The sequence below is a fragment of the Cololabis saira genome, chromosome 16 (assembly GCF_033807715.1).
Source record: "Cololabis saira isolate AMF1-May2022 chromosome 16, fColSai1.1, whole genome shotgun sequence".
Lineage (NCBI taxonomy): Eukaryota > Metazoa > Chordata > Actinopteri > Beloniformes > Belonidae > Cololabis > Cololabis saira.
The window spans coordinates 36,137,428-36,152,619 of record NC_084602.1 but is presented as its reverse complement, the minus strand read 5'-3'; the positions used below and the strand labels follow the sequence as shown (position 1 = coordinate 36,152,619).

General features: G+C 40.1%; 1 protein-coding gene across 1 annotated transcript; it reads left to right on the top strand.

Moving 5' to 3' along the window:
* The first annotated feature begins 1,181 nt into the window (after positions 1-1,181).
* Positions 1,182-15,192, top strand: dcp2 (decapping mRNA 2). The gene is made up of 11 exons (XM_061743142.1): positions 1,182-1,425; positions 5,205-5,356; positions 5,535-5,662; positions 5,957-6,055; positions 6,918-7,070; positions 7,162-7,274; positions 9,292-9,396; positions 10,432-10,537; positions 12,762-12,863; positions 13,012-13,063; positions 14,205-15,192. The coding sequence occupies exons 1-11, from the start codon at positions 1,349-1,351 to the stop codon at positions 14,333-14,335; spliced, it is 1,218 nt and encodes a 405-aa protein (XP_061599126.1). The 5' UTR covers positions 1,182-1,348; the 3' UTR covers positions 14,336-15,192.

Sequence of the window (15,192 nt, the reverse complement as noted above, 5' to 3'; positions counted from 1 at the left end):
CTTGCAACTATATCCTGCTTTCCATCCACTCTCCATGGCGCAAAGTTTGCACCGCAAGACCATAAGACCGTAAGACGCGCAACACCTCATTTAAATACTGAGGTTTGCACCTGTTATCAATTGCGCACGCAATCTTAGTTGATCACCCGCAAAACACACAACAACAGCACGCGCAAACTTTTTCAGGGCACACGCAATTTAGTACTCTTTATTTAGGATCTTAGTAAATCGGGCCCCAAGTGTTATAAATTAATAGGTTCTGATTGAAATTATGTATAACCCTACCAGAAGGAAATTATACCTGCAAAATTTCTTTTATCCTCGTTTTCTTTTAAGCTAAATTTATTTATTTATTTTATTTGTCATTATTTTGTCATAACATTTATGATGTTTAGAAAATGTATTTATTTTATTTAATTTAAGTTGTTTTTTTTTGTTCCTTATTTTTCTATTTCCTATTTCATTAATGTGTCCACTCAGTACAGGCCTTTTTCAATAAAGAGAAAAAAAAAAGGTCCAAACAACGGTCTAATGCTGCCATCTACTGGCGACCGTTGGTTACTGCATGGCAGCGTCAGACTAACAACCAATGAAAATAACATAAAAGAATAATGCTGTGCTTCACAGGAGTAAAACAAACTGGAGATTAAACAGAACACAAGGCGTTTCCGTTGGTAGTTGTTGTGTAGTAGGTGATACAAGGGTATTAAACAACAGACATCTTAACAGAAACCAGAACGGCAGGAACTTTACTTTCAGTGACGTATGCGGGTGGCCACTGCGCATGCGCAACAATTTTGTGTTTTCCATAACGAATTTCTTCACTTTTCCAAAGCCCTTAAACTCATGACATTAAAGAAATGCAATACAACTTTTGAACATAATTGTTGAATATAATTTATTGGATAAGCCCTAGCCTCTTTCATTATTTTCCTTTTCATTTTATTTATTTTCTTTTCCTTCTGTTTTCTCTCCAATGCACCTGTCCCTTATTTTGGTATTTTATTTATTTTATTTTATTTATTTTTATTTTTTAGCATTTTGATAAAGTTTGATTCCTTGTTGTTTGTAAAAAAAACAAAAAAAAAACACTTCACTTTCAGTGACGTAGGCGGGTGGCCACTGCGCATGCGCAACTCACTCATGAGCAACGCTTCACTTCCGCGTCGCGATTAATCTTAATTTTTTCCGTTTTGTAGCTGAAAGTGATGGAGGAAAGGGGAGCAGACTTTGGCTTGTGGCTCTCAGCTGCGTTTGTGGTGGTCGTGTGAAACATCGGGGATCCACCGGGGACACAATCAGTCAGTAACCTGCGTCTTTGTGGGGGTTTTCTGCACCAACGTGGGAGATGTTTCCATCCAACACGGAGAACAAGAGAGTGGAGAGAGTGGAGATTCCCACCAGCGTCCTGGACGACCTGTGCAGGTAAAACTGCTGCAGCTGCAGCTGCACAACACTTTCAGTGTTTTTTAATTGAGCATTTTAGAGATTTAGAACATGCAAACATTCAGCCAAGCATTTATACACAAACAACTTATGCAATACACAAAAACTTGTGCAATACAGTATACAATATAAAATTATATATACAGGACTGTCTCAGAAAATTACAATATTGTGATAAAGTTCTTTATTTTCTGTAATGCAATTAAAAAAAAACAAATGTGATACATTCTGGATTCATTACAAATCAACTGAAATATTGCAAGCCTTTTTATTATTTTAATATTGCTGATTATGGTTTACAGTTTAAGATTAAGATTCCCAGAATATTCTAATTTTTTGAGATAGGATATTTGAGTTTTCTTAAGCTGTAAGCCATGATCAGCAATATTAAAATAATAAAAGGCTTGCAATATTTCAGTTGATTTGTAATGAATCCAGAATGTATGACATTTTTGTTTTTGTAATTGCATTACAGAAAATCACAATATTCTAATTTTCTGAGACAGTCCTGTATATGTATAAATGAATAAAATAAAAATATCTATAAAATTAATTTAGCTTAATCAAGCAAGACAGAAAAAAGGTCTCTATAATATGACAATGTGTGTTCGCTCTTTTGGTTTGACATAAGTTTAGTCTATATATAAATAAAAATCTCCAAGGAAATCATTGAAATTTGGGAGTGATTTTGAGAATTGTGTATTGCTTTGTGTATATGAAATTTACTAATTGCAATCATAAGATTTACTATGTAACTTAATGGTTTATTATTGTCAGATTCAAACTGAGTGATAACATCTTTAGCCATAATTGTTATAGAAAAGTTAGTTTTACTGTGTATAAAATTCTCAAAATCAGTCCAAAACGCAGATGAGAGTGAGAAAACCTATGGAAAACCTTGACTAAAATAAATAAGTAAATGTGACGGTGGTTGATGGGCTCTGAATAGCATGAAAAATGTCTTTATAACTCTTCCCAGACTGACAGAGTGCGTCATTTGTTTTTCTAGGATCATTGTTGATGTCTTTCCACCTTGGTATTATGTTAACACACACTTGAATGCTTCCAAAGCAGCAAATCACCTGAACTTTTTTTACTTTTACACAATCAAGTGTATTTGGTTTGCAGCTCCTGGCTGCTGCTTACTCACGCAATTTCAGTGGAAGTAGAAACACTGCAAAAACTCAAAATCTTAACAAGAATATTTGTCTTATTTCTAGTTACAGTCAGTACGTGCACATGCAGCGATTCAACCTGGTTGGAGATCATTTGCACACATCGTACTGACTTTTAAACTGCATGTGAACACCTTAAGTCAGTCAAGTAATCTGATCAGACTGGATTCATCAACCCGCTTGGAGCACCTAGATAAGCCAGTCCCAAGCCAGTCGCAACCGCCTTGTTAATGCCATGTGAACGGGGACATAGATATTACAGTCTGCGCATGCTCGAGATTTTCCCCCGGGTGGGGTTTTCCCCCGGGGGAGGGGATTCACCTGGAAGTGAAAGACGCGACGCTGCTCAGTAGTAGCTCCCTGGGGTGTCGTGTGACTGCTTCAGGGGTGTCGTCAAAATATTTCCTATTCTGACATTTCATATATAAATACTGTATTTTCGCGACCATACGGGCGCCGTGTGGAAAGGCCTCAGTCTTGTGTCATTTCTGTATTTGAAACACACACGGCGCACCGACCGAAAAGGCACACACACAAGAACACACACACAAACGCACACAAGCGTGCCATTTAAAAATACAGCGGGAGCAAAACTTTGTTTGATTGTAGGCTACTTTATTTCAGTTTTTACATTAATCAAACCCATTAAGTCTCATCCTCTGTTTCTGCATTAAAGAGCTCCGCTAAATCAGCTGTGCCAGTCCGAACTCCTCGCTGTCAGAGTCTCGTTCCGTGCCGTGCGGCGCCTCGGAAATGCACGCTTTTGCAAAAGCTCGCAAAATAGTCCCAGCAAACACGTTAGCCCACGGATCAACAATCCATCTGCAAACTGTGGCATAACTGGCCCGGCGTTGCTTCCACTCCTGGAGAAACTATTCTCCCTCTTAGTCATCCGTTGCTCACACGCCGCCTGCAGCCTTAAGGCTGATTTATGGTTCTGCGTTAACCAACGCAGACCTTATGGCGTAGGGTACGCGGCGCACTCACCGAACGGTGCGCGTCGCCGCGTACCCTACGCCGTCGATTTTACGCGGAACCATAAATCTGCCTTTATTCACCCGCCCGAGACTCTCCTTTTATTCTCCCCACCAACCGCCCGTGCGCTCCCTTTGCCAGCTCTCTGGTGATCTCCCTCCAGCAGCTGCCACTTTATTGAGGTTTTTGTAGTGAAATGAGGAGGAATCATAGAGATAACTTCTCATTTCAACTAACTGGATCAGCCGTTCCTCATCCATGACTGTTTCCTACAGCGCTTTTAACGCAGGCGGCAGGAAGAAAATATAAGCAGGTCTACCGTCCGACCAAAGTGGGGAAAAAAACAACAAAATAACGGCGTGAGGTGACGCAATGAAACAGCGAACAGCTGGAGTGAGCGGCGTGTTCGTGGTGTTAAATGCAGCAAACATGTCACATCATTACTGGGATGTGGGGAAAAGCAGAGGACACGAGAAATGATCAAATAGGTACCAGATCTTGTTGGATCCGGCACAAATTAAGCCCAAATAAGATTAAGATAAGATTCTTGTTAGGCTATATCTTATTATTTTATCAGAACCTTCCAGCCTGGCGATCTCCCTCCAGCAGCTGCCACTTTATTGAGGTTCTTGTATTGAAATGACTGTTTCCTACAGCGCTTTCACCTTTTTTTTCCAACTTTCAACCGGCTTTCAACGCGACCGACAAGAAGAAAATAGAAGCAGGGCGTGCGACAAAAGTCCAGCTCAAAACGGCGCGCCGCGTCGCTCGCAACCAGTATAGACAGTGCAAATAAAACATAAAGCAATGGAACTGTTTTTGACGCTGACGCTCGCTCGCGTCGCATGCAGTGTGGACACGGTGTAAGATTCGCATTTACAGTCAGAGCGATGCAGCGCGGTTTTTAATTATATTTTACTCTGGGGTGTCGTGAGATTTTATTCACCTTTGAAAGGTGTCATGACTGAAAAAAGGTTGAGAAAGGCTGTTTTAGACAGATTATTAATAGGAAAGCAGTGAGAATGCACTTTTTCCATTCCTTGTTGTTGTTAAGCGGAGGTCAACCGGAAGTGGCTCTTTGTTGAAATGGTTACCATGGTTACCTCGGGTACAGCGCCACCTAGCGTCACGGAGTCAGTCATGCTCTGGTTACAGTGGCTTATTCAATCTGATTCAGTCTGATCTCAGAACAGCATGTGTACTCAGACAAGTTGATCCAATCTTCTGCATGTCATTATCTGATCAGATCTGCAACCAGCTTGAATCGCTGCATGTGTACGTACTAAGATTTTTTTGCTTGTAATGAGAAGATAAATCTTGTCCCACTGGCAGATTTTTATACTTATTTCAAGTGAAAATTTACTTGAAATAGGTGAAAATTGTCAAATAAGTTATTTTTATGGTAATGATTCTTGTTTTAAGTGTAATGAGAATTTTGACAAAAAATGAGACATTTTAACTAGAAATAAGACAAATATTCCTGGTAAGATTTTGAGTTTTTGCAGTGAAGGCCAGTGTTTTTCTTTCTGCAGCGTGACCAGAGAGAATAGATAAAGCAGCAGAATGCCTGTAATCTGTTTCTGATCTCATCTCCGTGCATTTGTTTAGCCGGTTCATCCTGCACATCCCCAGCGAGGAGCGGGACAACGCCATCCGAGTGTGTTTCCAGATTGAGCTGGCCCACTGGTTCTACCTGGACTTCTGCCTGCAGAACACTCCAGGAGCCCCCCATTGTGGAATAAGAGACTTTGCCAAAGCTGATATCCTAACTCGTGGCTGATTGTTTGACGTGAGCTCGTTGGCGTAGTAGACGTTCATGTCCTACGTTCATGTCCTACGTTCACCACTGTGTGCCGATATCGGTGCCGACTGCACTGCTGTTCTCGTGTTAATTCAGGTTTCAGTTGTAGTCTGGGTTTTTCCTTGACAGCTGAAAACTCTTCCAGCATTGTCCGTTTCTACTGCCTCATGGAGAAGAAGTGCAGAAGGTTCTGGAGCAGTGGAAGGAGTACAAGATGGGAGTGCCCACCTATGGTGCCATCATTCTGGATGAAACCTTAGAGAAGGTAAGTGATAACAGATTAGATGAAAGAACGATAAAACACACTCATCAGGGAAGAATTGACCTGGAATTTAGAGAGTTTTCGAAGACAAAAAAGGCGCCTCTGGCTTTTCTTATATATTGAGTCTGAATTTTTTCCAAATGACAGTTTGTTGTCAATAATAGTACCTAAATATGTATAGGACTCAACAATTTCAACTTCTTCACCCTCAATCACTTTACTTACAGGAGAGGTCTGAAATACACATATCCTTTGTCTTTAAGACATTCAAAGATAGCATCCATCCTCTCTTCCCAGGTGCTGCTTGTTCAAGGCTACCTCGCAAAATCCGGCTGGGGCTTCCCGAAAGGGAAGGTGAACGAGGACGAGGCGCCGCACGACTGTGCCGTCCGTGAAGTGAGTCCCACGCTTCCTCGCTCTCGTGGCGAGAGCCGCACGTCACTAGTGACTCACTGCAAAAACTCAGGAATATTTGTCTTATTTCTAGTTAAAATGTCTCATTTTTCAGTAAAAAAAACCTCTTAAAAACTAGTAAAATTAAACTTAAAACAAGAGTCATTACCAATTTTCACCTGTTTCAAGTAAATTTTCACTTGAAATAAGTAGAAAAATCTGCCAGTGGAATAAGATTTTTTTGCTTGTAATAAGAAGATAAATCTTGTTCCACTGGCAGATTTTTCTACTTATTTCAAGTGAAAATTTACTTGAAACAGGTGAAAATTGTTGTTTTTTCCAGTTATGAGTCTTGTTTTAACCCTTGTGCTGTCTTTGGGTCAAGGAAGGAAGGAAAGAAGGGACGAAGGGAGGAAGGGAGGGAGGAAGGAAGGAAGGAAGGGAGGAAGGAAGGGAGAAGGAAGGGAGGGAGAAAACAAGGAAGGAAGGAAGGAAGGGAGGAAGGAAGGGAGGAAGGAAGGAAGGAAGGGAGGAAGGAAGGGAGAAGGAAGGGAGAAGGAAGGGAGAAGGAAGGGAGGGAGAAAACAAGGAAGGAAGGAAGGAAGGGAGGATGGGAGAGAAGGGAGAAAAGAAGGAAGGAAGGAAGGGAGAAAAGAAGGAAGGAAGGAAGGAAGGGAGAAGGAAGGAAGGGAAGAAGGAAGGAGAATTAGGTCATTTTGACCCGAAGACAGTATAAGGGTTAAGTGTAATAAGATTTTTTTTGACTAAAAATGACATTTTAACTAGAAATAAGACAAATATTGTTGTTAAGATTTAGAGTTTTTGCAGTGCAGGTTCATGATGAAATGTGCTGGTTTTGCCACAGGTGATGGAGGAGACGGGCTTCGACATTAAAAACCGCATCTGCAAGGACATGTACATCGAGCAGAAGATCACGGACCAGGTGGTGCGGCTCTACATCATCCCCGGAGTGTCCAAGGACACCAAGTTCTTTCCCAAAACCAGGAAAGAGATCCGGGTAGGACTGATCTTTCTTTCACACCTTTCATGTCTAAATGTGTGCAGTCGATACCTGCGTCTGATAAAACTGTTACACTATTTTCTTGTAGAATATCGAGTGGTTTTCTATCGAGAAGCTGCCCTGCCACAGGAACGACATGACCCCCAAGTCTAAGCTCGGACTTGCACCCAATAGGTTTTTCATGGCCATTCCTTTCATCAGGTACATGAACTCAAGTGTTTTTCTTACGGTGAAACATTCATGAATAGCTCCTGTTATGAAGAAATTAAAAAGCAAATACCGGTACTTAAATTAAATAGAAAACAGAACTGAAGTAGCACTACGATGGCATGGCTCTCCATTATGGAGCTAGAACATCTCATAATTTGCAAATGCACACACCGTTTCACAAATGCACACACCGATTCGCAAATGCACACACCGATTCGCAAATGCACAGGACAAAATGCACAAATGCACACACCGATCCGCAAATGCACACATCGATTCGCAAATGCACAGGACAAAATTCGCAAATGCACACACCGATTCGCAAATGCACACACCGTTTCACAAATGCACATGACAAAATTCACAAATGCACACACCGATTCGCAAATGCACACACCAATTTGCAAATGCACACACCGATTCGCAAATGCACACACCGATTCGCAAATGCACACACCGATTCGCAAATGCACACACCGATTTGCAAATGCACACACCGATTTGCAAATGCACACACCGATTTGCAAATGCACACACCGATTCGCAAATGCACACACCGATTCGCAAATGCACACACCGATTTGCAAATGCACACACCGATTTGCAAATGCACACACCGATTTGCAAATGCACACACCGATTCGCAAATGCACACACCGATTCGCAAATGCACACACCGATTCGCAAATGCACACACCGATTCGCAAATGCACACACCGATTCGCAAATGCACAGGACAAAATGCACAAATGCACTCAACGATCCGCAAATGCACAGGACAAAATTCGCAAATGCACAGGACAAAATTCGCAAATGCACAGGACAAAATTCGCAAATGCACACACCGATTCGCAAATGCACACACCGTTTCACAAATGCACAGGACAAAATGCACAAATGCACTCAACGATCCGCAAATGCACAGGACAAAATTCGCAAATGCACAGGACAAAATTCGCAAATGCACACACCGATTCGCAAATGCACACACCGTTTCACAAATGCACAGAACAAGTTTCACAAATGCACAGAACAATTCACACGTGCGTAGGACAAGATATACAAATGTATTTTTGATGCACACACAAATATAACCTGATTTACAAAAGTTTTTTTTGTCTGTGACTTTTGAGACTCCCCTGACGTGACTCGATCCACAAATACGTTTTTTTTAAACACGTATTTGCACAACCAATCAGATATCTTCCTTTGTTTCACCCAATCATAAGAGCGCACCCCACGTGGGGGACGATTTACTCATAAACCAATCAGATTAAAGGGGCGGGTACACCTGCTGTTTGAACTGCGTTAGCGCTGTTCGCTTAGAAAAGTGATTAATATTTCGAGTTGGTGGAATAAAGATAAATAAACAATACAGCAACACAGGATGGAGAGGAGATCACTGCTCTGCTTTTCTTGCAAACGGTGTGTGCATTTGCGAATTATGAGACTGTTCTAGCTCCATACTCCATGAACCGAATCGCAGGAATGTGGTAATAAAAAGGCCTCTTAACGCTGGAAATCACTAAACACTAATAATTTGAGGTATATGAGTGCAGGTTGGCTGCACCTGTAGAAAAGTATTGAAGTGATAGGAGTCCAATCACCTTTGAATCTTTCTGTCTTGAACGTTTTTCTAAATCCCTATCGGTGAAGTTAGTTTCGTGTTGGACGTTCGACCCACGTCTCATTTAGGGCCGGTAAACCCCCGACTCCTGAAACATTGCATTCATATTCAATTTTCACGCTGAAAAGTAGGTTCTGACATTGACTTTCTTGGTCTTTTTTAAATATTTAGTATGAATTCAGTGTGAGAATAAACAGAAACAAAGGTGAGACCGCAGCAGAAACTGGATCTGCAGGAAGCTGATTTAGATTTTCTGACAGTGAATAAAATTTTGTGATAAAAACACAGAATTTGTGTTGATTGAGTTAATCTAGTAATTGGGTTGAAGTACAGACATGTGCAGGTGTTGATGGAACTCCTCGTGCTCGTTCACCTGTTTAGACCTCTGAGAGAATGGATCAGCCGGCTGAAAGGCGAGTCGACCGACAGCGATGAAGACTTGGCAAACAGCAGAAACACTCCGTCCAAACCTTCAGACATCGCTCGGTAAGAAACACCACTTGTTCTTTAACCATCTGCAGTTTAAATTGATGTTATGACCATCTGTAGGTTGTCTCTGAACTCTAAATCAGAGTTCAGTAATATACTAACTCGGGTCGGCAACCCAAAATGTTTTAGAGCCATATTGGACCAAAAACACAAAAAACAAATATGTCTGGAGCCGCAAGAAATGAAAAGTCTTGTATCAGCCTTAGAATGAAGACAACACATGCTGCATGTTTCTATATTAGTTAGAACTGGGGGAAGATTTTTTTTTTCATTATGCACTTTGAGAAAAAAGTTGAAATGTCGAGAAAAAAGTCAAAATGTTGAGGAAAAAAGGAAAGGAAAATGGGAGAGAAAAAAATAGAACAAAAAGAAAAAAAAGACAAAAAAGAGGAAAAAAAGAAAAAAAGGTCAAACATTTTTGAAAAAGCTCCAGGGAGCCACTAGGGCGGCGTGAGAAAAAAGTCGAAATGTCGAGAAAAAAGGTCGAAATGTCGAGGAAAAAAGTCGAAATGTCGAGATTAAAAAGGAAAGGAAAATGGGAGAAAAAAATAGAACAAAAGGAAAAAAAGAGAAGAAAAAGACCAAAAAAGCGAAAAAAGAAGAAAAAAAGGTCAAACATTTTTGAAAAATCTCCAGGAGCCACCAGGGCGGCGCTAAAGAGCAGCATGCGGCTATAGAGCCGCGGGTTGCCGACCCCCGTACTAAATAAACGGTAAATACATCACTAAATAGCCCACAGAGAGAGGTTAACATTCATGAACTGATGTGTACATGAATGTGTAGACTGTTTTGGTACCAGAATCTTCCTGGTTTCGGTCTGTGTGCTGTTTGTTTGTTTTAATGGGAATTTGGACAGGTTTCATTTCAGGGGACTTTGGTGTCATGCAGGTAGATATTTTGTAAAAAATGGTCAGCAGAGCAAGAACTGGTCGTACATACCGACCTGATTCAACGATGCCACCGTTTTCCTCACAGAATCCTCCAGGTGTGAATCAGGATCTTCACTTTGTTTTTTGTTTGTTTTCTTTGAAGGTCAAAATCTCGACACACAGCAGGACCGGATGCGTTTCCTTTTCCTGGAGAAAGCTGGACCAAACATAAGCAGCAGAAGACTCCGGGGCAGCATGAACTGAACCAGGTTAGACGGAGGATCCTGGTTGCTCGGCAACAGCAGCATCTTACCCCTGTATCCCGCTGTCAATCAGGGGAACTGACCACTCCCTCTTCTCCACTGAAAATATACACTGCAAAACTCAAAATCTTAACAAGAATATTTGTCTTATTTCTAGTTTAAATGTCTCATTTTAGTAAAAAAAATCTCATTACACTTAAAACAAGAAAAAATCAACAATTTTCACCTGTTTCAAGTAGAGGAACAAGATTTTTTTGCTTGTAATGAGAAGATAAATCTTGTCCCACTGGCAGATTTTTCTACTTAAAAAAAAATTTACTTGAAACAGGTGAAAATTGTCAAATAAGTTATTTATCTGGTAATGACTCTTGTTTTAAGTGTAATGAGATTTTTTGACAAAAAACAAGACATTTTAACTAGAAATAAGACAAATATTCCTGGTAAGATTTTGAGTTTTTGCAGTGTGTGCAAGGCTACTTTTTTAGCTATTTTATTTTATGATCTCAAAACTGTTCAGTAAACTCGTAATCACAAGTTTCAAGTTTTATTGTCAGATGCTTTATGTTCAACGTACAGCACAATGAAATTACAGTCCTCTCTGACCCACGGTGCAAAATATAAAGAGTTATAAAAAATAAACAGTCCACAGTCATTAAAAAGACATAAACTAAACTTGAATATTTTCAATATTTACATGATGAAATAAAATAAGAGATAATAGATTTAAAATACTATACTTCAGCGATTAAAAGAACATAACACGCTAAATAGGCCTGAAACTACTTAAAGCAGCACAACGTAACTTTCAGCTTTTGTTGAGTTTGGCGGCTCCTTTGGACAAAAGCGGTAGTGCTTTACCAGAAAGAATACTACATTTCCCATGAGCACCAGCGCGTACTGCCGGAAAACTCCTGTCCCGTCGCTGCATTTGGTTTGAGAGAAGACGGGACGGACTTTCAAAACTACTTTTCTGTTTCACCAAGTGAACAGACGGAACGCAAAAAAAAAGATGTTAAACTGCTGGAAAGGAACTGGAATTTACCGGGATACCTTAAACAAGGAAGCCAGGGAGCGATATATGGAGAAAATAATGATTATTAACGGTTTGGATCCATATGAAATCCCTACTGAAGAATGGAGCTCCTCGTCGGAGCTCCACTCTTTAGAAGGATTTACTGCCGCAGTTCTGCAGAACCACCGTCTTCGGCTACCTTGTTTAGGAGTGTTTGGCAGCTGCTTTGGTAAATGTTTGACTCGCCATGTGTTTCAATAAATTAGTATAATAGTACAACATACAGTACATGTTTTGTATCCCTCTTACTTCTCTTTTCTTTTTTTTTGACTGCTATATTATGCTGAAGAAGCTCCGAGGCATGAGCAATATTTTTGTTTTCCTCGTGAGATTATTTTTTTCCTCTGCAGCTACAAATAAGAGTTAATATTTTTTCCTCAACAAACTAGTTTTATCTGAAGATTGGGTTTAATCGCACCGCAGAGAGCTGGCCAGCAACTGTGTTTAGCTGGAGAAGTGGGAATAAGGTTTGGTCGTTACAGCCGCGATCCAAGCGAGCCGACGACTCTTTTACTCTTTAACTCTGTTATCTCAGATACTTGGCCTCCGTGGTTCTGCCTCCGAGCAGGAAAGCGTTGAAAAGTTAAACCATTAGTGATCTTTTCCCCACGTCTGTTGTGTGGAGCTGCTGCAGCCACAACGCAGCAACGGGTTACCAGCTTCTGCTGAGCTCTGCACTCCACGCCCCGCCCATTTTCGTCTCGACTACGAATCGGGAAGGAGGGGGAAGTGACGTATGCCGTAAAGCAGTAAAAGTCGTAACGATTTGTAGTTTTTTTAGTGTGGAAGGGTTCCTACCATGCTCCTCAAAGTTACATAGTGCCAGTAAAGGCGATACAGACCCCTCAGACCATGACAGAGGTTCTTTAAACCTGTTGGAAGTTGATGTTCCATCACAGTGACTCTGGAAATATGATATTAAGGTGGAAAAGTTACATAGTGCTGCTTTAATCGCAATTAACGCGCTAATTTGACACCCCTGGTCAAAATACTATAAAACTGTAACCCAGTTGGAGCGTGATGCTTCCAGTTGGGAACCAGTTCCAGGTAGACGAGCTGCTACAGTGGAGAAAGCAGCAGCTTGATGGTTACTGTTGTAATGGTTGGTTAATTATTTATCTATTTATTCTGAATACGTTGTGTTCTGTTCATCCGAAGAAAATAATGTCGAAAAGCAGTGGGAAGAAATCCCAGGACTCGCCCAGCATGAAGAAAGGAGCCAGTGACAACGGATCCAGCAGCCACGTCAAAACCTCCTCAGTAAGCACTCAGACACGGTCGTTTCTAGAAACATCGGTGGTTTTAATGGACTTGCGTAGCAGCTTTTTAACTTCATGAACGTGCTACAGAGTGCTGAAATGTAAAATGTTTTGAGTTTCAAGTAATGTGCTCTCGTCTGTTTCAACAGAAAGAAGATAAAAGACCTCAACCCAGGAGGCTGCAAGAGATTTTTGGGAAAGGTATGACTGGAACGTACTATTCTGAAATAATCTGGATAAATGATAGTAAAGTTCTATGATGCTTTGTATTTGCTGGTCTGTCTGATATGACGAGATCCTCCAAGAAAATAACCCAGATTTTAAAAATTATTATACAAGGCTTCAAATTGCGTAGATCAGCCCCACCATGACCCGATTAATTGGATTTGAACGGGAGAAAATGAAAAAGGATTATGAGAAAAAATACAATAAGTACAGTAAGACAAATTGTGACTGGCGGGTATTTCACTGCACAGCTTGGCGGGCCAGCGGGCCAGCGGGCCTACAGGCCCGCGGCGCCATCAGTCTGGCAGCAGGAACAGGAGGGATGTTGCCAGCAATTTTTTATTTATTTATTTATTTTTTAATATCTTTTTATTTCACAATAATTTTCACAATTCACATTTTCACATTCACGATCTCTATTCTACCCACATTCCTACCCTCCCCATAATTGTCCTAGGGAAAAAAAAACAACCAAAAAAAAAATCATACATTAAGGGAGAACAAATAATAAAATATACATTTTATTTTATATATATATATATATATATATATATATATATATATATATAAATAATGGCAGCAACAGTGACATCAAACTATATATATATCCATACATACATACAAACATACATACATATAAGGCACTCATTGGTCCCCTTTGGAAAAATTCTCCAGTTTTGAAAATAATGGAAACCAAAATTCTTGAAAGATATGACCACGGTTGTATTTTACCAAAGTTAATTTTTCCAATGGTAAAAAAACTGAAATTTGATCACAAAAAAACTTAGTATGCATTTCTTAGCGAAGTATGTGATCATAATTAATATCCTGCTTTTTTTCCGGTCTAACTGAAGATCCAGTGTATCATTTAATAAATACAAATTGGAGCTTAATTCAAAATTAATTTCTAAAACTGATTGTGTGAAGGAATTAATTGATTTCCAGAAACTTGTTAAAAGATCACATTCCCAAATTCCCAATTTGCCAGCAAATTGATGCCACGCTCTGTTAGGCCCTTTAAGCCTTGGCTGCTCAGCCGGTCCTGGTCGTAAGAAAGCAGCTAGTGATTGGGAAAAGTATGGCACACCTTTCATCTAATCTGTTTTTGTCTCCACAGACGTGGCTCCACACAGTTCCAGCTGGGGTTTATCAGCGGAAGACAAAGACTGTGAACACTTGGTGTCCTCCAGGGCTTTCCTCAACTTCAGATTTGACAGAGATGCCATCATCAAATGTTTTGACTATTGATACATCTGTATATCATACACTTCGTGACCTCCTTGTCATGATATTACCATATTAACGGAGGCCTTTTCAGACCTTTGAAAACAGACTAACAGCCCTGTTTTCAGTCTGTGCTTTCAAGAGCGCGTACCTTTTTAGTTTTCAAAGTTAAAGTCTGCAGGAGGCTAAGTGGACTGGAAAGTCGGGAAAGTCTTTCTAGAACCTAATGGAATTACATCCCAAGTATGGGGGCAATGTAGCGTCAAAACACCACCATAATAATAGTGAAATAAAGGAGCAGTCGTATTGTTTTGAATTTGGCCAGTTTTACTATAAATGGAGGCTTTAAAAAGGGTTAGATTTGATCAAAACGTTAGCATTTTCCTTTCCTCGGGTGAAAGCTATATTTTAAAGCTTAATGTTACAAAACAATGAATTTTTCTATCTGAATAAATGGTTTCATTTTCTTATTTTCATTGTCAGACCGATACATTTTGTAAGTGACATATTCTTATTTGTCCAGTTTTAAACGGTGTGGTTAAAGTGTATTGATTATGTATTTGGGAGGTCTATGAATGTGTTTGGCATGAGGTAAGGCAGATGATGGCCGGCTCCCGTTTAGAAATGTTTCCAGTTTATAATTGTATAAATGTGTCAGGTTTTTTGAAGATCAAAAAGGTGACACAGTTAGTTTCATACTTGCAGCTTGTTCTTCCTGAGGGGACGTCCCCGACGTGTGTGAGATGATCAAAGCTGCTTTCTCTAATGCAAGCGGTTATTTTTATTTGATTTTCTTTGTATGTTTGTCTGAACTTGTGCTTGGTTCGAAAAGTGATTTTTACACTGAATGTGAATGTTAATAAATTGTATTTCTCTCTAAA

Excerpts from the sequence above, each read along its gene's own strand:
- dcp2 (XM_061743142.1), top strand. The coding sequence starts at position 1,349 with ATGTTTCCATCCAACACGGAGAACAAGAGAGTGGAGAGAGTGGAGATT. Across the intron at positions 1,426-5,204 it reads GTCCTGGACGACCTGTGCAG|CCGGTTCATCCTGCACATCC; the intron begins GTAAAACTGCTG and ends GCATTTGTTTAG. Across the intron at positions 5,663-5,956 it reads TGGATGAAACCTTAGAGAAG|GTGCTGCTTGTTCAAGGCTA; the intron begins GTAAGTGATAAC and ends CTCTCTTCCCAG.